This window comes from Hypanus sabinus, chromosome 23 (assembly GCF_030144855.1).
Source record: "Hypanus sabinus isolate sHypSab1 chromosome 23, sHypSab1.hap1, whole genome shotgun sequence".
Lineage (NCBI taxonomy): Eukaryota > Metazoa > Chordata > Chondrichthyes > Myliobatiformes > Dasyatidae > Hypanus > Hypanus sabinus.
The window spans coordinates 8,268,508-8,294,914 of NC_082728.1; the positions used below are offsets into that span (position 1 = coordinate 8,268,508).

The 26,407-nt window shown below is 38.8% G+C and overlaps 1 protein-coding gene across 1 annotated transcript in view; it reads right to left on the reverse strand.

The window, feature by feature from the left end:
* Positions 1 to 10,520: 10,520 nt before the first annotated feature.
* Positions 10,521 to 26,407, reverse strand: part of psmd12 (proteasome 26S subunit, non-ATPase 12) — a 34,768-nt gene continuing 18,881 nt past the window's right edge. The window contains exons 7-11 of the mRNA XM_059948288.1: positions 23,079 to 23,213; positions 18,688 to 18,800; positions 12,096 to 12,270; positions 11,539 to 11,616; positions 10,521 to 11,050 (exon numbers count right to left, since the gene is read on the reverse strand). Of these exons, the coding sequence (XP_059804271.1) occupies positions 10,841 to 11,050; positions 11,539 to 11,616; positions 12,096 to 12,270; positions 18,688 to 18,800; positions 23,079 to 23,213 (711 nt within the window). The 3' untranslated portion in view covers positions 10,521 to 10,840. The remainder of the gene's footprint in view (positions 11,051 to 11,538; positions 11,617 to 12,095; positions 12,271 to 18,687; positions 18,801 to 23,078; positions 23,214 to 26,407) is intronic.

Consider the following 26,407-nt stretch of genomic DNA (forward strand, 5'->3'; position numbering starts at 1 on the left):
AAACTGGTCTCCAAGACAGCAAAAAAAAACAACTGTCTTTCTAAGATATATGAGCAAAACCAATTAAGGGCACTACCAGACAAGCCAACCCATTTTTCAAGGCAACCTAGTGGGGCCAATGTGCTTAATATAATTGACAAGTTATTGCTGAAAGAATCAACTATTTCATTTACGGAGTAGTTTAGGTCACATGGGTCAGGTACACTAGCCAGATCAATTTAATTTGCATTGCAGCATCAAGAAACTGCACTTAACTATAATCTATATTGTAAAAAGTGAAGATGAGAAATAATATAGAATATCGAAGCACATGTGCGTGCACATGTCCATGTACATGTGCTCCTGAATCTGTGCAATGAAACCTGGGCCCAAGACTCTGCCCAGCCAAGCCACCCCATCTTAAAGGAAATAACATACAGGCATCTTCCACACTTCAGAACCAGAGAAAGGTCATCTTCAGTCCCAAGAAACTACCTGATAAGAAGAAAAATTTGCACTGTTCACAAAGATCAATACTCATTTACTGAACGCTTGTAATATTATAAGGGTTCTGGTGCTCCAGACTTCCAGATTTCCTAATTTTTGGCAGGCCTCTACACCTGGAACTCCATACCTTTCTCAGCCATGTATCTATTCAAGCTTTTCTTAAAGACCAAGTCATTTAAAGCAGAGGTTCATAGGTTCTTGATGAGTAAGTGTGTTAAAGGTTACAGAGAGAAAGGAGAACGGGGTTGAGAGGAATAATAAATCAGCCACAATTGAATGGTGGAGTACACTCGATGGACCAAATGGCCTAATTCTGCTCCTATATCTTATGGGCTAAATGTTGCAAGTGAACCTGAAATTTATCCTGATCTGTTCGCTCTGCTTCTCTGCCCCTACAACATCCTTGGGCTGTGTTGGTTGTTAACGCAAATGACACATTTCACAGTATGTTTCGATGTACGTACATGCATTCAATAAATTAATCTGAATCTGCTTGACCCGCTGAAAATGCCCAATTTCTTCTGTTTTAATCCAAATCAAGATTTCCTTATCATTTTCCTTCACTCCCCATAACACCCTTTCTCCTAGACTTCTTGAACTTAACTATAAGTGAAAATAATTGTCAAACTTATTGAGTCAGAGTTTCTGTTTATTGCTTGTCTGCTTCACTTGCTCCTTTTACTCGTCACTCACACACAAGTATTAACTTTTCCAAGAAATGCTTCAAATTTTCAATAGAATGTTCTTAATGTTGTGTTCAAAAGCTGACCTTTTGAAAATCAGAGGGAAATGCAATAAACGTCAACTGCGCACACTAATGTTTACGCTGGAAGCTGTGGCCCAGGTTCTTCAAGTCCCAGAAGTAGTGAAAATAACTGGATGATAAATGGAAAATCATTTGGCTCAATGATTTCCATGTGCTCAGTAATACAATTCTGTCTGTCCCTTCCGTGACAATATAACTTATGAAGTTCAAAGCAAAGTTTTTTAAAAACAAAATTTCAGTCTTGATTGATACATTTTGAAGTTATATTTTGATGCTATTAATGCTCTATTTGACCTTGGCCTCTCTCACTTCTGTAAATTTTCCTTGCTGCATAGTTCATCGTTGGAGGGAACCATTGCTTCAAGGAACTCCCACGAAGTAAAGACAAGCAACGCATTTGTTCACCAAACAATTTCTCTGCCAAACAAAACATTGTGGTTTAGTCTCTGGGGTGTAAAATACCAACAGTTGTCTCAGAGGCAGGTAGGGGGCTGCTGCAGTTGAGTGCATAAAATGTGAAAGCCATGTGGATATAATTTCACCATGATGCTGCCTGGATTAGAGAACGTGTCTTACGAGGAGATGTTGATTGAGTTAGGGCTTTTCTCTTTGGAGTAAAGGAGGATGATAAGTGTCTTGATAGAGGTGTATAAAATGACAAGAGGCATATACAGAGTGGACAGCCAGAGACTTTTCACCAGGGTGGAAATGTTTATACCAGAGAGCATAATTTTAAGATTATCAGAGGAAAATATAATGGGATGTCAGATGCGATTTTTTTTTAAACAGAGTGGTGGGTGCATGCAATGTGCTGCCAAGGTGATGGTAGAGGAAGGTACATTAGGGACATGTAAGAGACTCTTAGATAGGCACATGAATGAAAAAAAAGAGGGCTTTGTGAAATTAATCATGAAGTAGGTTAAAAGGTCAGTACAACATTGTAGGCAGAACAGCCTGTACTGTACTATGTTCTCTCAATCTGTTCTGATAGCCTTAATCACTATCATCCCATAGCACTTACATCTACTGTGATGAAGGTTTGAGAGGCTGGTGATGAAACACATCAACTCCTGCCTGAGAAGAGACTTGGATCCTACTGGCAAAAGAGATCCACAGCAGATACCATTTCATTGGCTCCTCACTCAACCCTGGAACATTTGGACAGCAAAATGCACATATCAGGATGCTACTCGATTACAGCTCAGCATTCAATACTATGAGCCCCTAAAACTAATCAATAAGCTTCAAGACCTTGGCCTCAATATCTCCATGTGCAATTTGATCCTCAGTTGTAAACCCCAGTCATTTGGATTTGCAACATCTCCTTCACAATCTTAATCAGCAGATTAGCACAAGGTTGCGTTCTTAGCCCCCTGCTCTACTCACTTTATATTTATGACTTTTGCTGAGCTCAAATGCCATATTTAAGTTTACTGACGACACCACTGGTATTGGCTGAATCAAAGGTAGCAACAAATCAGTTTATAGGCAGGAGACTGAAAATCTGGCTGAGTGGCGCCACAACAACCACCTCTCACTGAATGTCAGCAGGGCCAAGGAGCTGATTATTGACTTCAGGAGAGGGAATCCAGAGGTCCATCAGCTAGTCCTCATCAGAGGATCAGTGCTCTAGGAAAGTGCCTCTACTTCCTTCGGAGTTTGTGATGATTCAGCATGACACCTCAAACTTTGACAAGCTTCTGTAGATGAGAGTATATTCACTAGTTGCATCACAGTCTGGTACGGAAACACCAATGTCCTGCAATGCAAAATACTATGAAAAGTAGTGGATACAGCCCAGTTTTTCATGGGTAAACCCCTACCACTGAGCACATCTACACAGAGCGCTGTCACAGAAATTCAGCATCCATATTCAAGGGTCCCTGCAGCCCTGACCATGCTCTCTTCTCGCTGTTGCCATTAGGAAGAAGGTACAGGAGACTCAGGGCCCACACTACCAGGTTCAAGAATAGTTGTTACCCCTCAACCATAAGGCTCTTGAACCAGTGAAGATGATTTCACTCAACTTCACTTACCCCCATCGCTGAACTGTTTGCAAAAATTATGGACTCAATTTCAAGGACTCTTCATCGCATATTTTTAATATTTATTGTTTTTTTTTCTTTTGTATTTGCACAATTTGTTGTCTTCTACACATTGGTTGGTTGTCCTATTGGGTGCGGTCTGTTATTGATTCTACGGTTCTTGGATTTTTTTGAGTATCCCTGAAAGAAAATGAACCTTAGGGTTGTTTATGGTGACATACATGTACTTTGATAATAAATTTACTTTGAACATTGATGTTCTAGAATTAATTCTTGGTGAAGAATACTACTGTCCAGCTTTGCTGTCCTTTATTTCAGTGGTATTTCACAGTGCTATTGAAAGAAACATTCATGAAAAGGACAGCAAAAATAGATTACTCTAGTTGAAAAGTTTGCTGTAGCAAGATTAATGGAGTCAGAGACTGCCGATGTTGGAATGTGGAGCAAAAAAAAAATCAAACCGCTGGAGGAACTCAGCAAGTTGAAGAGCATTACCAGAGGGGAATGAACAGTCGATGTTTAGGTTGAGGTGCTTCTTTCGGACTGCAGACTGTCCATTTCTCTCCAGAGATGTTCCTTGAGTTCCTCCAGCAGTTTGTTTGTGTTTCATTTTTGATTTGTGGAATCACCTCCAACAAACCAATATCTGAAACTGTGTAAACTATTTTACACAAGCATTTAATTAAAAAAAAACCTTTTAATGTTCATGTGTGTACTGGCATTAATTAAAAAAAAGGATGCTGTATATTTTTTAAGAAATTGCAGCATATATTTAAACTTCTGTTCAGAACTAATGTTAATTGTTCCATTCTCCTCTCCTTTTTGGGATGTGTGATCTCACTTCATTGTAAACGGCAGGTAGAGAAAGCAGTTAATAAGGCATATGAATTCTGGACTTTGTCAACAGAGGCAAGGAGTATAAAAATGGGTAAGTTATACTGAACATTTATAGAACAGTGATCCAGCTTCATCTCAAATTAACGAAGTATATTAATTATCATGGTAGTCACCTTAAGATACCTTTTTTTCTTACAGGCATTTACAGGGAATGAAGAAACACAAAAGAATTTATTAAAACTATACATAAACAAGGACTAAGAAATAACCAAATAAGCAAAATACATCAAATTGTGCAAATAAAACTGAAAATAATACTGAGAATATGAGTTGTACAGTCCTTAAAACTGAGTCTGTAGGTTGTGGAATCAGTTCAGAGTTGAGGTGAATTAAGTATCAAGAGTACCCTGTTCACGTCTGGTCACATCATTGGGGGGATGTTCCAGCACTGGAGAGTTATAAGAATGCTTCCTAGGATGACAGACATCAGTTACAAGGACAGGTTGAAGAGGCAGGAATCTTTTACTTTGAAGAATAAGGAGAAATTAGTTTTAAGTATATAAAATGACAAGGGTTTAGGCAGTGTGGGTAATGGGAAAGCTTCACTGGTACAGGAGCCAAGGAAGAGAGATAGCAGGTATAAACTAAAAGGATTTAATGATGACACGAGGAACATCTTTTTTTTATTTCAACACAATATATGGTTAGTATTCAGAATGCACTTTCGGCAGGTGTGGTGGTTTCTTTGCAGCTTCCCAGAAGAAATTGAATACATGGTGGAGAAACAGGCGATGGGGAAGGTCCAGGGTGTGGAAGCAGTGATTTGCTCTAGGAAAGAGCAGCATGGACATGATTCGCTAACTGGTTTTTCTCTGTGCTGTAACCATATGAACTGCAATAAAGAAGTTTGGAGTGACTGCCCTTGACGGAACTTTGCAATGAAATTTGGCATTAAAAATTTTATGCTGGCTCTTATTATATTGACTCAAACTTTTCTGAGGGGGGATAATGTGATTGGAGGAAAATATGGAGGGGATGTCAGAGTTAAGTGTTTTTTTAAAAAAAAACACGAGAGAGCGATGGATGCGTGGAACACCCTGCCAGGAGTGGTGGTAGAGGCAGATTCATTCAGGCACATGGGTGATAGAGAGAGAAAAAAAAATCGAGGATGATATAGGAGGGAAGAGTTAGATTAATCTTAGCTTAGGTTAAAAGGTTGGCATAAAATTATGGGTCGAAAGGCCTGTAATGTGCTGTGTTCTATGTTCTTTTCAAAGTCTCTTTTAATATTTTCATTAATACTTCCAGCAGCTTTTTAAAAATTGTGCTCATACTGGCCAAGTATGTCTTTGTGATCATTTTTGAAAAATGATGTTGCATTCGTCTTTTCCCAGTGTCCAAGATTTTCCACGTATCTCAAGCGGAATGGAACATTATTGTAATTCCTTTCTCCGATATCCAATCCACCTTCTTTAACCAGATACATCTGAAGTTCAGTCCTGACCTCCCCTGCTGCTTAGACGGAATTAGCATACACTATCTGTTGACTTGATGGCTTTCTGGTTTCTTTTCACATCCTAAAGATGTGCAGGCTGGTGGTTAATAGGTAAATTACCTCTCATGTGTAGGTAAATGGTAGAATTTGGGGAGAATAAAATGGTGATTAAAGTCAGATCAGGGAATAAATAGGCCATTGATAGCAATGTGGACTCTGGGCTAAAGAGTCTGTTTCCATGCTGTTCTCTGTCCATGACATGCTACCTAGTTAGGTGACCCAACCTGTTTTTCCAGTATGGTCTTTTCCTCAGTTTTGAACCCCTCCCTTTCCTGCAAATGAATATTCTAGTATATTCTACCCTGGACCAGGCCATACAGTGGATCTTGAACAGCTAGGATGGCTCTGTGCATTATCACTTAGCTGTACAAACCAGAAGTGAGTCATCTGCAATCAACTCTAGAGAGAGAGGGATAATAGAAACTTGACATGTTGAATAAAGAGAGCTCAATGGGAAAAAGTAATTTTATCCTGTCTCTATTTTGCATACATCTCTCATGATTCCTCAGTTATCAAATTCTAAAGGCCATAAAACCCCTGAGTTCATAAAACAGTGATATACTATGCTGCTACATCAGATATAGTATTAGGAATGACAATACACTAGCTACATGGTAACTTGGTACTTTGACTTACTCTGTGGTCAATTATAGCTTGTATTCAATTCTCCATATCTTCTCCCCAGCTGAATTTAGATGAGCTGTTCTGCCAAAGAGAATGAGAAAAGAACTTGAAGGTCACGTTCCTCCATCTTCCAGTAACTCCATCCTTAGAAAGTAGTTAATAAGCTTGTCTCCTTGTGTGTGGGGGAGGAGGTGTGAAAACTCTCCACAAGTCATCTGGGCTTCCCAGGTTATGAAGCCAAACTTCTATGTAAATTCTCACATAGAATTTTTACTACTAGGATAGTAATAATAGTAAACTGTTTTGTGGTGTTAACTAATAGCCGGATACTAAATGTTCAATTACTTTAATTTTAGGTAGATTATTCAATGAAAATTGTGTGTATAGCCCAGTCCATCACAGCAAAAGCCCTCCCAACCATTGAGTGCATTTACAAGGAGTACAGTTGCAGGAAAGCAGCATCCAACATCATCATCAGGCTATGCTCTCTTCTCACTACCACCATTGGGCAGTAGGTACAGAGGTCACACACCATCATGTTCTGGAACTGACATTATCCTGGAACCATCAAATTCCTGAATCAGTGTGGATAACTCTTTGTCACTACTCTGACTGATTCCACTGCCTATAAGCTCACTTTCAAGGACTCTTTTACAACTAATATTATCAGTACTTTTTTTTGCATTTCCACAGATTGTCTCCTTTTGCACATTGGTTGTTTTTTTAAAATCAATCCTAAGGTATTTCTTTATTTTTCCTGTAATTGCCTGCAAGACAATGAACTTCAATATTGGGTAACAAATGTACTTTGATAGCAAATTTAATTGGAACTTTGAATTCTATCAAGTGTACATACATAGAAGAACACAACATGGGTAGCCACAGAAAACAGATGTTTCAATAGACAATAGGTGCAGTAGGCCATTCGGCCCTTCTAGCCAGCACCGCCATTCGCTGTGATCATGGCTGATCATACACAATCAGTACCCGTTCCTGCCCTCTCCCCATATCCCTTGACCCCGCTATCTATAAGAGCTCTATCTAACTCTCTCTTGAATGCATCCAGAGACTTGGCCTCCACTGCCTTCTGGGGCAGAGCATTCCACAAATCCACCACTCTCTGGGTGAAAAAGTTTTTCCGCATCTCTGTTCTAAATGGCCTACCCTTTATTCTTAAAAACTGTGGCCTCTAGTCCTGGACTCATCCATCAGCGGGAACATGCTTCCTGCCTCCAGCGTGTCCAATCCCTTAATAATCTTATACGTTTCAATCAGATCCCCTCTCATCCTTTGAAATTCCAGTGTATACAAGCCCAGTCGCTCCAATCTTTCAACATATGACAGTCTCGCCATTCTGGGAATTAACCTTGTGAACCTCCGCTGCATCCCCTCAATAGCAAGAATGTCCTTCCTCGAATCTGGAGACCAAAACTGCACACAATACTCCAGGTGGGGTCTCACCAGGGCCCTGTACAGCTGCAGAAGGACCTCTTTACTCCTATACTCAATTCCTCGTTATAAAAGCCAGCATGCCATTAGCTTTCTTCACTGCCTGCTGTACCTGTATGCTTGCTTTCATGTACAAGAACACCTAGATCTCGTTGTATGTCCCCTTTTCCTAACTTGACTCCATTTAGATAGTAATCTGCCTTCCTGTTCTTGCCACCAAAGTGGATAACCTCACATTTATCCACATTAAACTGCACTTACCATACATTTGCCCACTCACCCAACCTGTCCAAGTCACCCCGCATTCTCATAACATCCTCCTGACATTTCACACTGCCACCCAGCTTTGTATCATCAGCAAATTTGCTAATGTTCCTTTTAATCCCTTCATCTAAATCATTAATGTATATTGTAAACAGCTGCAGTCCCAGCACCGAACCTTGCGCTACCTCACTGGTCACAGCCTGCCATTCCGAAAGGAACCCGTTAATCGCTACTCTTTGTTTTCTGTCAGCCAGCCAATTTTCAATCCATGTCAGTACTCTGCTCCCAATACCATGTGCCCTAATTTTGCCCACTAATCTCCTATGTGGGACTTTATCAAAAGCTTTCTGGAAGTCCAGGTACACTACATCCACTGGCTCTCCCTTGTCCATTTTCATAGTTACATCCTCAAAAAACTCCAGATTAGTCAAGCATGATTTTTCCTTCATAAATCCATGCTGACTCGGACTGATCCTTGTACTGCTATCCAAATGTGTCGTAATTTCTTCTTTTATAATTGACTCCAGCATCTTTCCCACCACTGACGTCAGGCTAACCGGTCTATAATTCCGTTCTCTCTCCCCCTCCTTTCTTGAAAAGTGGGACATTAGCCACACTCCAATCAGCAGGAACTGTTCCTGAATCCATAGAACATTGGAAAATGATTACCAATGCGTCTACGATTTCTAGAGCCACCTCTTTAAGTACCTGGGATGCAGACCATCAGGTCCCGGGGACTAATCATCAGACTCAACAGTCTATGCAACACCGTTTCTTGCCTAATATAAATTTCCTTCAGTTCATCCTTTACCCTAGTTCCTTTGGCCACTATTACATCTGGGAGATTGTTTGCGTCTTCCCTAGTGAAGACAGATCCAAGTACCTGTTCAACTCGTCTGCCATTTTCTTGTTCCCCATAAATTCACCCGTTTTTGTCTTCAATGGCCCAATTTTGGTCTTAACTATTTTTTTGCTATTCACATACCTAAAGAAGCTTTTACTACCCTCCTTTATATTCTTGGCTAGTTTACCTTCATACCTCATTCTTTCTTGGCGTATTGCCTTTTTTGTTATCTTCTGTTGCTCTTTAAAAGCTTCGCAGTCCTCCAGTTTCCTGCTCATCTTTGCTGTTATTCTTCTCTTTTATTTTTATACTGCCCTTTACTTCCCTGTCAGTCACGGCCGCCCCTTACTCCCCTTAGGATCTTTCTTCCTCTTTGGAATGAACCGATCCTGCACCTTCTGCATTATTCCCAGAAATACCTGCCATTGTTGTTCCACTGTCTTCCCTGCTAGGATATTGTTCCATTGAACTTTGGCCAGCTCCTCCCTCATAGCTCCATAGTTCCCTTTGTTCAACTGTAATACTGACTTGGGGAAAAAAAATCAGCTGAAGGATAGTTCTCAGAACAGAACCCTTGCAAGGATTACTGTACACCTGGTGCGGAACACAGAAACATGCTGTTCGGCCACATCTTGAGTTCACATGCCACCTAAACCTCATAGTACACTTCTTCATCTAACCTTATCAAGCATCACCTGCTCATTTTCCTTTGGCATTTATCAAGCAATCTACACTATAGTTACTTATCTCAGTTACTCCAAGGATCCACATAATTGGAAGATCTACATTTAAAATTAAGATCTGAAAATAAACAAGTCACAAAGGATGTAACACATTGTTTCCTACAGAAAACACGTATTGAGAGCAGCAAAGGGAAACATGTTCTGGCCAAGATTCGAGGAAATGCTACAATTGGTTAATTTATTTCTAAATACAAGAGATTCCGCAGATGCTGGAAATCCAGAGTAACACACAAAATACTGGAGGAACTCAGCAAGTCAGGCAGCATCTATGGGGAGGAATAAACAGACCCTTCATCAGTCCTGGTTGTCGACTGGCTGTCTGGTTGTCATGAGATTTGTTGAAAAGAAAGTGTTGTCACACTTTATAGTAACAGCAACTGTTCTGTGAAATTTATTCAGATTGAGTTGATTACTATGAGTTGAGCATGACAAACGTAAAATATTCAACAGATCTTCATTATGTACCACTACCATCCAGAGCCATTTAAAGGAAGGAAGATTTAGCAGTCAAGAGCTGGATTCAAGGAATTTTTATCAGTTTATCAATGAACAAAACACAAGAAATGTTGTAATGCTTGTGTAAATACATAAACAAATGGAAAGGACAGGTGCAGTTCCAATGAAGTGGAGAACTAAAATACCAGCTCTGCTCTCCACAGATGCTACCTGCCTCTGAGAATTTTCAACATTTCCCATTACACAAATGAGGTCAATTGTACTGGTGTTGTATGTACTTGTTATAGAAATTAATGATATATAGACTAATCAAACATTGTCAGTCCAAGGAAGAAATGGCCAACATGCCATGGAACATTTCACCACATAATGATTTTTCAGTGTTACACACTCATTCCGATGTAAATGGAATTGTGAGATAGAATACAGTAATTCTTAGAAAGGATGTCTGTAAGTTTTTAAATTAATTTTAATGAAAGCTCCAAGTAATATAAAACAACGGTAAATTTCAATTGAAAAGTCACCTTAGTGACATGTTTAGGTGGTATTATTTGTTCCATTTATCGTACATATTCAAACCCCACTTTATACATGTCTTTAGAGAAAGATCAATGATACCATCAAAGCCTAACCTTCAGTGCCTAACCATGTGGACACAATGTACCAAACCATCAGAAACTGCTTTCAGTTCAGCAGGAAAAGTAACTTTTTTTGCATGGTTATTAAAGGTTATTTTAAATCATAGAATGTCTCTGGAAATCATGTTGTTTTTTACTGAAGGTTGTGGATCATCTCCTCCTTTGCTATGAGGTGTGTGGTTTTGTTCACAAGTGCCATCAGAGAGTTCAGCTTGTGTGACCAGTCGTTGAGAATGTCATTGGGATCCTTGGGTCTCTGGAAATTAATAATTCCTGCAAGCCTGTCAACTTTTGCAAAGATGGTCTTGTTTACCACGAGATTGGAAAGGAACTCTTCAGATTCCTGTAAAAAATAAATTCAGGTTAAAATCTGAAAAGAAGAATACAAGTTCAGGAAAATATTTTCCTCACAGGAGGAAAAGTATTATTGCGTATATACAGTAAGATGAAATGCTTACCATTCTTCATTTGGCTTACTCCACAAAAAAACCATCAGGTTTCATTTACAATGAAGTCCATTGTCACTCAGTGTACTTTATAGAATAGAACTAATATGTAACTGATCTAGTTTAAAGATGAGCGATTTCTCTGCCCTCACACACACAATGCTCTCTGTTTATCTCCTTAAACCGTTTTCAGCAAAAGTTCAAGTTACTGTTGCATTGTTCAAAATAATGCCTCCAGTATCATTGCATTTGGAAAGGCAGTGTCTATTTCTGGACTACTGAACAATTATTATCAGCGATTATAGATAGAAAACTACATAACTACAAAACTAGCTTGAAATCCTAGTGACAATGCTTTGTGGATGACAGAAAACTTGATACTTACATCAATAGAAAGATCGAGAAGTTCTGCCATTCGTTTCATTGTGATGCGTGTGTAATATTTTGCCATTATTCGAATATTCTGAAATATCAACATTGAAATTGTTTCTACTTGGCAAATCTTTGGATAATGCTTATGTTTTATTAACTCTCATTCTTATTTCAGAAAATAGCTTAATGGAATGTTTATAACAATAATTTAACTCTTCTTATTTCATTGTGGACTAGCACTCACAAATACCTCAGCATAGTCTGTAAAATGGTTGAATTTGTAAAGGATGAGGAACAGGGGAAATAAGTGCTATAAAAATCAGGACTAAATCAAAATCTATCATTCTATAGATTTGTACCATATGAGCCATGAACATAACCCGCAAATTGAGCCCAGCAAAAACAAAGCAATAATTCAAAATAAATGGTACAGCAAAGAAAATTGATTAATACATTCTCTTCAGTGTCAACAATCAGAGGAAACAAAAAACAGATATGGCCACAACTTCTAAAATGATGTTGAGAGAATATAATGGAATTCAGAAATGGTACAAGCATTAGAACACGCACATGTTCCACTACTCGGTTCTTAAGATCTTTCCATCTTTTGTTTCCTTCTTCTGTGTTAGAAAATACATCTGTGCAAGCATTCTCAGATAATTCTTCCCTCAATTCCTTCCCATAATCCTCCTCCAGTGAGCTCCAGCGCATTAGTTCCATTGTGGTAAAGAGTTTCAGCAGGTCCCTACAAGACAGAGAAGTAATATTGCTCTTAGACAGCAGAATTTAAATTTATATGATCAAATCCCAGGTAATCTGCATTTCAACTCACTGTAAATTCCCTACACAGTCTATTTATGCAACATACATGAACCTCTAACCTCAAAATGCATTAATTGTAACTTGCAACATTAAAAATTAATGCATTGGATTTGAATTTCGTGCATATTAACATCTTCCATTTGCTAGCATATGAAATGCGTAAAATGGTTTGAAAGCTGGTATAATTTAGAAGCCATTTAAAACACAAATTAGAAAAGAATAAATAACCTATTTCTAAATTTTAGCATTTACAACAAAAAATTGTTTCTATTTGCAGTAAATAATCGCTCTCTGTCAGCCCACAAAATATTACATGGGGCTTACATTTGCTTACATCTCTAAACAAACTTCTGAAAAACTGCCACATGAAATAAACATGGCTCCACTGAAACACATGCCAAAAAATGTTCTCTATTGAGCAATATAGCCATTCTTACTTCATATATTAAAAAAAATAACTTAAGAGATACAGCATGAGCCCATGCTACCCAATTACACCCATCTGACCAATTAATCTACTAACCTTTAGAAAGTGAGAGGAAACTGGAAACCTATGCAGTCATGGGGAGAACAAACTCTTCAGACAGCAGTGGAATTTAACCACCACTGCTGGCATTGTAACAGCATTACACTAACTGCCACACTACCGCACTGCCTGTCTTACACTAAAATACTTACATTAAAACTGGCTAAGAATTAATCTGAAACAAAATACTTTTCAGCATTCCTTCCACAAGTTTCAAAGCACAATTTCTCCTATTCCATTGGCCTCCTCATCCCAAACCATCCTACATTCTAGATGGTATTTGCCAAAAGCACTCAGCTAGAGAGCCAGCTATTGTACAGCAAGAATCAGATGCGAGATCTTGTCAGCATACTGCCACAGTGAGATACCGATTCACCACCCAGTGATGACTTGTGTATGAATTCTTTATAATACACAGTATGACTCCAATATCGCAATTATCAAGATGAAAGACTGCAGTATAATTTTGGTTTGAAGTAAAGGGTCTTCATCCAGTTATGTTCAACATAAACTGTATCATTTTTCTATTTTCCAAGGAAGATAAAACATGCAAATATAAAAATAGACCATGCTTCTCTATATCAGCATAACATTTAAAATAATGCACTGAGGTTTCTTTTAATAATAACACCTCTCACCAACATTCTCTCTAATAACTAAGATTGTTCATTCCTTGCTGGCATATAATTCCTTGAGAAAATTATTTTGCTGTAAACTGCTGAACTGCTCATTATTCATATGCATGTCTTGGCACTGAACAGAAGTGGGCTGCTCAATTATATAACAAAGCTGCATTCAAATATGTACCTAAAGCAAAGGTTGATGGATTACAAATCAGAGGCTGAAATCAGAATCAGGTTTATTATCACCGCCATGTGACGTGAAATTTGTTAACTTAGCAGCAGCAGTTCAATGCAATACATAATTTAGCAGAGAGAAAAAACAATAATAAATAAAATAAAACATAATAATAATTAAACCAGTAAATCAATTATGTATATTGAATAGATTTTAAATAATGTGCAAACACATAAATACTGTAAGTTAGAGAGTGTGAATTAGTGTCCAAAGCTTCAATGTCCATTTAGGAATCGGATGGCAGAGGGGAAGAAGCTGTTCCTGAATTGCTGAGTGTGTGCCTTCAGGCTTCTGTACCTCCTACTTGATGGGAACAGTGAGAAAAGGGCATGCCCTGGCTGCTGGCGGTCCTTAATAATGGACGCTGCCTTTCTGAGACGCCGCTCCCTGAAGATGTCCAAGATAGAGCTGACTAGATTTACAACCTTCTACAGCTTCATTCAGTCCTGTGAAGTAGTCCCTCCATACCAGACAGTGATGCAGCCTGTCATAATGTTCTCCATGGTACAACTATAGAAGTTTTTGAGTGTATTTGTTGACATGCCAAATCTCTTCAAACTCCTAATGAAGCATAGCTGATTTTCACTTCTTTAGGTGCTAATCTAATTGCTGGCACAACCACCAACCTGGTTGAAACAGCTAACTTACTTGAAGATAACTCACTGAATAAAGTCACTTACCTTTGATGTAGAAGATCATACTCAATACGAGCAACATAATGCAACAATACAGTAAAGAGGGAGTGCTGCATTGTTGGATAAGCTATTCTCATATATTTACTAAACCAAAGATTTCAAATACATGTTTGGATGGATGTAGAAAATCTCATGAAAATTTCCTAAGAACAGAAACACAACAACACAGGAACAGGCCATTTGGCCTATCTACTTCATGCTGAACCATTAACCTGCCTAAGTCCCATCAAACTGCACCCAGACTATAGCCCACATATCCCTCCCATCCATGCACTTATCCTAAATATTGAACTAGACCTGACATCCACCACTTGCGCTGGCAGTTCGTTCCACAGTCTCATGACCCTGTGAGTGAAGAAGTTCCCCCTCATGTTTCCCTTAAACATTTCACCTTTTACCCTTAAACCATAACCTCTAGTTGCCGGCTCAACCAACCTCTGTGGAAAAAGGTTGTTTTGATTTACGCTATCTATACTGTTCATAATTTTATATACCTATCAAATCTCCCCTCAATCTTCTATTTTCCTGGGAATAAAGTCCTAACCTATTCAACCTTTCCCAAAACTCAGGTCCTCAAGAACCAGCAACATATTTATAAATTTTGTCTGCACTCTTGCAATCTTATTTACATCTTTCCTGTATATAGGCGAACAAAACTAGGACGCAATACTCCAAATCAGGCCTCACCAATGTCTTATACAACTTCAACATAACATCCCATCTCGATTTATGAAGATCAGTGTGCCAAAAGCTTCCCTTATGAACCTATCTACACTACCTGTGATGGCATATTTAAGGAATTATGGATCTGTATTCCCAGAACCCCTTTGTTATACCGCACTTCTCAGTGCCCTATTGCTCACTGTGTAAGACCTACCATGGTTGGTCCTCCCAAACTGTAACACCTCATACTTACCTGCATCAAATTATATTTGTCACTTTTCAGCCAATTTTTCCAGTAGATTCAGATCCCGCTGCAAGTTCTGATAGTCCTTGCCATTGTGCACACCTCCAATTTTGGTGTCATCCGCGTATTTGCTGATACAATTTACTACGTTATTATCCAAATCATTGATATGGATGGCAAACAACAATGGAGCCAACACAGATATCTGTGACACTCCACTAGTCAGAGGCCTTCAGTCAGGAGAAGCAACCATCTACTACCACTCTCTGGCTTCTCCTACAAAGCCAATCTTAATCCAATTTACTAGCTCATTGTCAATGCCAAGCAACTGAACCTTCCTCACCAAACTCCCACATAGGACCTTCTTAAATGCCTTGCTAAGGTCCATGCAGACAACATCCACTGCCTTACCTTCATCAACTTTCTTAGAACTTCCTTGAAAAGTTCCCAGGTTTATTCTTAGAACAGAACAACATTAGCTATTCTCCAATCCCTCAGCACTTCAGCTGTGGCTAAGGATGTTTTATATTTCCATGCTAGGAATCCTGCAATTTCTGCACTAGCCTCCCACAGAGTCTGGGGGAACACCTTGTCAGGCCCTGGGGATTTGTCCACCCTGATTTGCCTCAAGACAGGAAACAGCTCCTCCTCCAATCTGTAACTGTTCCATGACCTCACTGTTGTATTGCCTCACTTCTATAAACTCTGCCTGTTTCCTGAGTAAATACACATTAAAAAATTATATTTAAGATCTCCCATATCTCTTTCAGCTCCAAGCATAGATTATCACTCTAATCTTCCAGAATACCAATTTTGTCCCTTGCTATCCTTTTGCTCTGAACATATCTGTAGAAGCCCTTAGTATTCTCAAAAGATCAAAGTAAATTCATTAACAAAGTACATATATGTCACCATATACAACCATGAGATTCATTTTCTTGTAGGCATACTCATTAACACTCAGTAACCTAATTTGCTCCTACTTGCCTAAACCTGCTATGCACCTCCTTTTTCTTCTTAACCAGGGCTTCAATATCTCTTGAAAAGCAAGGTTCCCTGAACTTGTTATCCTTACCTTTTATTCCGACAGGAACATAAAAACTCAAAATTTCACTTTCGAAGGCCTCCACTTAACAAGCATACCTTTGCCAGAAAACAACCTGTCCCTATCCAGACTTGCCAGATCCTTTCTGATACCATCAAAATTGGCTTTTCTCCAATTTAGAATCCCAACCAGAGGTGCAAATCTATCCTTTTCCATAGTTACCTTGAAACGCATGGCATTGTGTTCACTAGATGGACAGTGTTCCCCTACACAACCTTCTGTCTCCTGCCCTGTCTCATGCTCTAATAGGAGATCTAGTATCATACTCTCTCTAGCTGGGACTTCCATGTACTGATTAAAGAAGCTTTCTTTCCTAAACACATTTGATGAACTCTTTACCATCCAGCCATTTAACAGTATGCGAGTCTCAGTCAATATGTGGAAAGTTAAAATCACCTATCACAATCTTGTGTTTCTTGCAACAGTCTGCAAGTCTCTACAAATTTGCTCCTCCAAATCCCATGGACTGTTGGGTAGTCTATAATATAATCCCATTATCGTGGTCATAACTTTCTTCTTCCTCACTTCTACTCATAAAGCCTAACTGGACGAGCTTTCTAGTCTGTGCTATCTGAGCAGTGCCGATACATTTTCCCTGACTAGTAATGTCACTTCTTCCCCTGTAAACCCTCCTACTCTCTCATGGCTAAAAGAACAGAATGCTGGAACACAGATGACAGTCCTGCTCCTCCTGCAACTAAGACTCATTAATGGCTACAATGTCATAATTCATGCCCCAAGCTCAACCGCCTTTCCTGCTAGGATAACAAGCACTATCCAGTTCAGGTGCAAATCATCCCTTCCATACAGGTCCCACCTTCACTCAATGAGAGCCCAATAATACAAAAATCTGAAGCCACCACTCCTGCATCATCTCTTTAGCCATATGTTAAACTGTATGATCTTTGTTTTTCTGGCCTCACTAGCATGTAGCACAGGTAGCAATCCTGACATCACAACTCTGGAGGAGGTCCTGTCCTTTAACTTAGGCACCTAACACCCTGAGCTCATTTTACGGTTCCTCATCACCCCTCCTACTCACATCATACCGATGTGGACCACGACTTCTGCTGCAGACCCTCCTACTTAAGAACGCTGTGGACTTGATCCAAGATATCCCTGTGGCAACATACCAACTGGCAATCTCATTCTCCTCTGGGAATTCATCTCAGAATTTATTCAATGTAAGGTACCTCTTAAAAATGTCATAGATAAATACAGCACGGTACAGGTAATTTGGCCCACAATTAACACACCTCAAAATTGAGCTTACACTTCCCTCACATATAGCCCTCCAATTTTCTTTCATCCATGTGTCTATTTAAGAGTCTCTTAAATGTCCCTGATGTATCTTCCTCTACCACCACCCAAGGCAGTGTGTTCCACACACTCACCATTCTGTGTTCAAGTACCAGCCTCTGACATCTCTCCTACACCTTAGTTATGCCCCTTGCATTAGCTACTTTCAACAAGGGAAAAAGACTTTGGTTGACCACTCAATCTGTTTCTCATCATCTTGTACACTTCTATCAAGTCATCTCTCACCCTTCTCTCCAAAGAGAAAAGCTTCAGCTCGTTTAACTTCTCCTCATAAAATTTGCTTTCTAATCCAAGCATCGTTCTGGTAAATCTCCTCTGCACCCTCTCTGAAGCTTTCACATCCTTCCAATAATGATGCAATCAGAACTGAACATAATAATCCAACTGTGGTCTAACCAGAGTTTTATAGAGCTGCATCATTACCGCGTAGCTCTGAAACTCAATATCCGAACTAACGAAGGCCAACACACCGTATGTCTTCTTAACCACCCAATCAACTTGCGTTGCAACTCTGAGGGATCTATGGACATGAAATCCAAAATCCCTCTATTTCTCCACACTGCCTAGAATTGTGCCATTAAACCCTGTATTCTGCCTTCAAATTCAATAGTCAAAGTCAATAGCTTCAGTTTTTCCAGGTTGAACTCCACCTGTCTGTTGAGCTCTGTATCCTATCAATGTCCCATTGTAACCTATAACAATCTGGTCATATATGTAGCTGCTGTGAGTGGGATCGAGTTGTTCTCAAATTGGCTGTATCCTCAGCACTGGCAGCGTTTCAAAGTAATCTATTGTTTCTGAATATTTTGCTACATCTGAGGGTGCAAAAAATTCAAGTTTCTTCCTTCACTGAGCTTGCTCAAGATTCTTGAACCTTTTCAGTTACATAAACAAGCGAACAAAAACAATGGTTTTCTACGTTACCCTACCTGTACTTTGGAATCTCTTCAAGCCTTTTGTCAAGGCTGATTCTGTGGACGAGATCAGACTGTTCATTGTCATAAGGAGCCAGGATAACGTACAGAACTACACTCTTCAGAGCCTTTAAAATTTAAAAAGGTCAATAAAATTAAGGAATTTAAAAGAAATCCCCACAAGATGTACATCACTTAAATTATGATCAAGCCCAGGAGTGATGTTATTCTAGTATATCAAATAATTACAGCAATTGTGAAATGTTGAATGTTCAAATTAATTAAAAAGCACCCAAATTTATTACACAACAGCTGTCAAATAAAACTGTTTTGCAAAATGAAGTACATTGATTCAAAGAACATGAAGAATAAGCAGACATTCACTTCTATAGTAATACATTATTTTCTACTTCACATTCCCTCAGTTTTTAATAGCCTGGAAATTTATGCAACACCATGGCCAGATCCCCAATGAAAAGCACAATGTTATTTCAATGAGACAGAACATTAATTTAATCAAGATGATGTTATACTTTTATTAAAGGAACAGAATAACTCTACCACAGTCAGCTCTCATAAATATTAGATTTTATGAAAGCCAATGCACTGATTTCCCAATTGACTTATTTGCTTATTTATTCTAATTGACAGTAGCAGTTTGGGACAGTCTGAGCAAGTTTACTTATTCAGCATTACAATTGTAATGAATCTATCTAAATTTTATACATCACAATATCTCTATGTCTTTTTCTCTCCCTCCAGACCCTAATTTTCTTTTGCATCCTGCTTGGATAGGCAGATGGATTGGGAAGGTTTATGGTCCAAATGCTGACAAATGGGACTAGTTTGGATGGGGTACCTTGGTCAGCATGGACAACTTTCCATGCTGTATGACTCTAAGCATGGTTTAATTTCTCTCCTTTTGGGTGCCACACAGGGTGGTGTAGTGGTTAATGTGATGCTATTACAGCTCAGGCATTCCTGAGTTAAGACTTCAATTCCAGTGCTGTGTATTAAGGAGTTTGCATGTTCTCTCTATGAACAGTGTGGATTTCCTCTGAGTGCTCCAGTTTTCTCCCACAGTCCAAAGACATACCAGTTAGTAGGCTAATTGTTCTGTGATTATGCTAGTGGGTAATCACAGGGTGGGTTGCTCATTGGGCTGGAAGGGCCTGTTCTGTGCTCTACATAAATAAACTGCAGTGCATCTTAGAAGAGACACAGCTGAGGAAACAATAGTCACAATATTTTTTCAGATTTTTAAAAGCAGAGTGTCAATGTTTTACTTGCCGGCTGATAAGATGAATTTTTGCAGTTTTGCATTATAGCTGTCTCTAGATAGTTTGAGATCAACTAGATATTGAAAGGGTTAAATTGGTAATTTTTCGCTGCCAGCAAGGAAAGAGAATCATAAAAATGTAATGGCCCAGGAGGCCACTCAGCCCATCAAATCTAGATTGCCATTTCTCAGTTTGTCCCAACAATCCTGCAATTCTTGTTTTTGAAGTTAAAAAAAAAATTCATTTCCCTTCTGGAAACTATAATTGAACCTCATGCGCTGCAGGTAATAGTTGTCACGCCCGGCTCTTTTGTCATCTGTTCATCAATGGAAACAGCTTCTCACTATTAATCCCATCTTAGCTGCCCAGACAGTGTGCCCTATCAAATCTTCTCTCAATTTTCTCTGGCTTAACCTCGTTGATGGAATTTATGATCTTTGAAACTGTACTTGTACCTTCTTGAAAGGCTTCAAATCTCTCCTGAAGTCTATTGACAAAATACTGCTGTTGCAGACTACCCACCTTTCAGAAATAATCAGTGTAATCTCCTCATTTTCATACTCTACACCCTTGTTTATGAAGCCCAAGGTCAACAAACGTATTTTTAAAACCAATTTTATCACCTGCATTTACATCTTCAGTGGTTAATTCAGATTTACACTGAATGGCCACTTTATTAGGTAAAGGAAGTACCTAATAAAGTGGACACTGAGTATATTTTGTATGTTTATGGTCTTCTGTTGCTGTAACCCATCCACTTCAAGGTTTGACATGTTGTGTGTTCAAATGTTTGTCTGTACACCACTTTGTAATTCACAGTATTTGAATTGATCACCTTCCTGTCAGCTTGAACCAGCTTGGCCATTCTCTTCTGGCATCTGACTAACAAGGCACTTTTGTCCACAGAACTGACGCTCAATGGATGTTTTTTGTTATTCACACCATTCTCTGTAAACTCCAGAGATTGTGCATGATCCCAGGCGATCAAATCACAACAATCATTCTACTACTGTCAAAGTCACTTAGATCACATTTCTTCTCTATTCTGATGTTTGGCCTGAACAACAACCAAACCTCTTGACCACGTCTGCATGCTTTTATACAATGAGCTTCTACCACGTAATTGGCTGATTACATATTTGCATTAATAAAGTATACAGGTGTACCTAATGAAGTGGCCACTGAGTGCACATCCAGGGTCAGAGAAATGAATCCAGAATATTGCCTTACTATTCCTTTATATAAATTTCAAAAGTAGATAAATAATATCTTTGCACTATACTACTGCTGCAAAACAAACTTCAGTCATCTAAGTCAGTGACAATAAATTGATCTTATTCTTACATTCCTTGTAGATACTGTAAAATTTGTCATTTTGCAAAATTAACATTTTATCTTTATTCCATTTTTAAGCTCAGGAGTTGTGCTTCAATGACAACAAATGGCTATGTGATACCATTCTGTAAAACCTACAATACACTCAGGAAAGTTCTAACTCAGCAACTGAACATCAATAAATCCTGTGAGCTTTTACAGAATTATAACAGCATGTGGAGTTGGGATTACATTTAAAATATTTACTTCTTTAAATTGTGGACAGAAAGGAAAATAAAACATTTAAAATATCTTCCACCATGAAAAATTGAGAACAGCAAATTAAAATATTTAACAGTTACATAGTTACTCATTTTACGGGCCAACTTTAGTCAACTTTACGGGCCAAGACACTCATCAGAACTGTCCTGAAACATCAACTTGCATAAATGGCATCTGACCTCCTGAATTCCTCCAACATTTCTGTGTATTGCGCTGGATTTCCAGAATCTCTAGTTACTTTTAAATTATATTTGAGGGATTATATACAGTTCGCTCATAATTCTACCTCCGGTCTCACTGTGTTGTTGGGTAATCATGGAGCTGTGTGACCTTTTGCATACAGTACCATACCCATAAAAGCCTTTAAATAGAAGGACCATTGGTATACTGGGCCAATACAGGACATTTTTACAATTTTGCTCTGTCAATATACTCAAACAGATATGTGATGACTGGATGCTGCTAGTAACTTCCAACTATTACTACAAGTCCCTGCATATATAAACATTTCTTCCTGATTTAGTTAAAACTGAGAAATGCAAGTATAATTTTCACATTTAGGCAGCACAGTATTGTAACTGTTGGCAGAATGTTATTGCAGCGTCTGTGACACTGTTCAATTACACTGCTGTCTGCAAGGAATTTGTACGCTCTCCCTGTGACTTTGTGGGCTTCCTTCAAGTGCTTTGGTTTCCTTGCACGTTCCAAAGATGTACGGGTTAGTTAGTTAATTGGTCACATGGGTGTAATTATGGTCTTAATTGGGTGGTGCAGGATCATTGGACTGGAACAGCCTATTAACGTTCTGTATCGCTAAGTAAAATAAAAATTTCTTCATGATGTAGAAAGCCATTTGGCCCATTATGTCTTTGCCAGCTAATAAAGCAATTCCATTCCCCCACCAACCTTCCACTGTAACCCATTCTCCAACATTTCCTACATACCAGGGGACAATTTAGAGTAGCCAATTAGCCTACCGCCCACATTTGCATGCTGGAGGAAACTGGAGTACCCATGATGTCACAGGGAGGACTTGCAAACTCCACACAGATAGCACCAGATGTCCGGATTGACAGAGGCTGCAGTTCCACTAGCTGCACCAACATGCTGCTTGATGCAATTATAGCATCCTAAAGCGACACCGCTTATAAAAAGGGTCTTTGGTCTACTGAATGCACGCCGACCATTAAGCACTCATTTACACTGATTCGCCTCACATTCTCATCACCCACCCCCAGAATCCAGCACTCAATTGCACATTCTGGACAAAGCAACTATCATAGTCTGCAAGTTTGCTTGAGATGCAGTTCTGAAACAGCATTCTTGAATAGACAGCAAAAGATTTAACATTTTGCATTTCAAAAATCTCATGTGATCCTCTAAACAAGTCATATTTTGCCTGTGTAGTTGTAACACACAAGAATATCAGGAATCAAAGTAAGGAAATTGTAAGAACTAATACAAAGATTGCAGCATTCATACTCTCAACTGAATTTCAGTCTTCCTTCATCATCTAAAGTAGCCCTTTACCTGTTGCCATTTTGTACTGTCAGCTTCAATACAAGGTGTATCATAGATGGCACGATAGTGTTTGCATATGGATAAATAGGATCCTTCATGCTGGTCAACTTGAATCATTAGGTTGTAGTATTTTAATTTCAAGTCCTGAAAGAAATGGCAAACTGAATCTAAATTATTGCAGACCAATTTAGTTAAAAATGGCCCTGTGTGTTATGTACTAATAATTGTTTAAGTCAGATGAAGATCAAGTCCACCATGAAATCACACAAATGAAAGTATTTTAACATGAGAATGAGTACTATAAAAAATATCAACACCAAATATTAGTTTTTGATGAAAAATTATTGACCTAAAACATACACAATTTCATTCTACAGTTGCTGCCCAAATTGCAGAGTATTTTCAACAGTTTCTGTTCCCACTTAACCACTGAGATATCGTGAGCATGCAGCAATTTGTCTTTCTCAATCCTTACTATTGGGCAGCATCTAGTAATAAATATGGAGCAAATTTCCAGCATAACAACTCCACAATTGGAAATGGAGCAGATGTACGATCCTTCAGCCTGCCCTGCACTCACTCTTTGGTTGGATCTCTACAATCTTCATGTCCGTTGTACAGGAATTTATCCTCTTTAGTCATGGACGTATTCCCAGGAATCAATAGTGAATTTCTGCTGCGCTATCTTTATACATAAATATTCTTCCTTATATAAGGAAGCCTAAATGTAGCATTGTGATCTAACTATACCACTGCACGCAGCAAAACCCTTACTCACGTACCCCATTGCCTTTGGAATTGAAGGGCAACATTCCATTTGTCTGACTTCATTACTTGTTGGAACTTGTATTCTAATTTTGAGCACACTCACATCTCACTGAATAATAATCTCATAGTTCAGATCATTTAAACCATAATCTGCTGTTATATTTTTCCTACCAAAGATAACTTATGTTACACTTTCTCTATCTTTGCTCATTTACTTAAATGATCTTTATTATTTTGCAGATCTATGTTTCACTGTCAGAAAATAGCTTCACCCTTTATACTGTAAGGAAACTAGAATGGATCTGACACAGACCCTTCCTCTATGCCAACAAATGGATTTTAATGAACTAAGGATCCAGGAACTACCCTGAGGCATACCCAAAGTTCAAACTTGTCAAACTGAAGATTTCCTGCTTATTCCCAGTTTTAACCAATCATCTGTCTCAAACCCACCAGTTCTCCTTTATGCAGTATTCTTCCATGTAATGGTTTATAGATGAGCATATAATCCAAAACCAAGTCCACAAATGCAATAACCAAATTGATTTGCAAAACAAATTACTCAAATTAGTAACGACTGTTTTATTTAAAAATCACTGATAAGGTTTTGCCCTTAAATATTTATGAATACGTTCTAAGAAACAGTATTTATTGGCAATGTAGTGCCAACTAGTGATGAGACATATGACTCAGCAAATGGATGTTCAAATGGCAAACAAAATCACTTACTCAGAAAAGTCTGTTTAAAGAGTGGGGAAAGAGAAACCACAGCAATTTTGCCAATAAAATGCAATGGAGAGTACAGTGGTATGCAAAAGTTTGGGCACCCCGGTCAAAATTTTTGTTGCTGTGAATAGTTAAGTGAGGAGATGAACTGATCTCCAAAAGGCATAAAGTTAAAGATGACACATTTCTTCAATATTTTAAGCATGATTACTTTTTTATTTCCATCTTTTACAGTTTCAAAATAACAAAAAAGGAAAAGGGCCCGAAGCAAAATTTGGGCACCCTGCATGGTCAGTATTTAGTAACACCCACCTTGGCAAGTATCACAGCTAGCAAACACTTTCTGTAGCCAGCTAAGAGTCTTTTAATTCTTGTTTAGGGGATCTTCGCCCATTCTTCCCTGCAAAAGGCTTCCAGTTCTGTGACATTCTTGGGCCGTCTTGCATGCACTGCTCTTTTGAAGTCTAGCCAAGTATTTTCGATAATGCTTAGGTCGGGGCACTGTGAGGGCCACGGCAAAACCTTCAGCTTGCGCCTCTTGAGGTAGTCCATTGTGGATTTTGAGGTGTGTTTAGGATCATTAACCTATTGTAGAAGCCATTCTCTTTTCATCTTCAGCTTTTTTTTTACAGTTGGTGTGATGTTTGCTTCCAGAATTTGCTGGTATTTAATTGAATTCGTTCTTCAATCTACCAGTAAAATGTTCCCCGTGCCACTGGCTGCAACACAAGCCCAAAGTGTGATTGATCCACTCCCGTGCTGAACAGTTGGAGAGGTGTTCTTTTAATGAAATTCTGCAGCCTTTTTTCTCCAAACATACCTTTGCTCATTGGAGCCAAAAAGTTCTATTTTAGCTTCATCAGTCCACAGGACTTGTTTCCAAAATGCATCAGGCTTGTTTAAATGTTCCTTTGCAAACTTCTGATGCTGAATTTCGTAGTGAGGACGCAGGAAAAGTTTTCTTCTGATGACTCTTCCGTGAAGGTCATATTTGTGCAGGTGTCGCTGCACAGTAGAACAGTGCACCACCACTCCAGAGTCTGCTATATCTTCCTGAAGGTCTTTTGCATTCAAAGGGGGTTTTTGATTTGCCTTTCCAGCAATCCTATGAGCAGTTCTCTTGCAAAGTTGTTTTGGTCTTCCAGACCTCAACTTGACCTCCACCATTCCTGTTAACTGCCATTTCTAATTACATTACGAACTGAGGAAATGGCTACCTGAAAACGCTTTGATATCTTCTTATAGCCTTCTCCTGCATTGTGGGCATCACTTATTTTAATTTTCAGAGTGCTAGGCAGCTGCTTAGAGGAGCCCATGGCTGCTGATTGTTGGGACAAGGTTTGAAGAGTCAGGGTATTTATAAAGCTTTGAAATTTGCATCACCTGGCCTTTCCTAACGATGACTGTGAACAAGCCATAGGCGTAATAAGCAAATTAGGTCTGAGACCTTGGAAAAAGTTATCTGAGAGCTCAAATGCCTTGGGGGTGCCCAAACTTTTGCATGGTGCTCCTTTCCTTTTTTTCACTCAAAAATTGTACAAAACAAAAATAATACACTAATCTTGCTTAAAATGTTGAAAAGAATGTTCCATCTTTAACTTTATGACTTTTGGAGATCAGTTCATCTTCTACTCACGTAACTATTCACAGTAACAGAAATTTTGACCAGGGGTGCCCAAACCTTTGCATGCCAATGTACCTACAAATAAATTATTTATCCAAAATCAATCTCAGTCACTGCCAGTCATGTAGTCAACAAACTTAATTCATAACGATGTTATTCACCCTTTCCTGGTCGGTTCTAACATCATCACTACACAGAACCTGAAAAGAATTTGAATCTA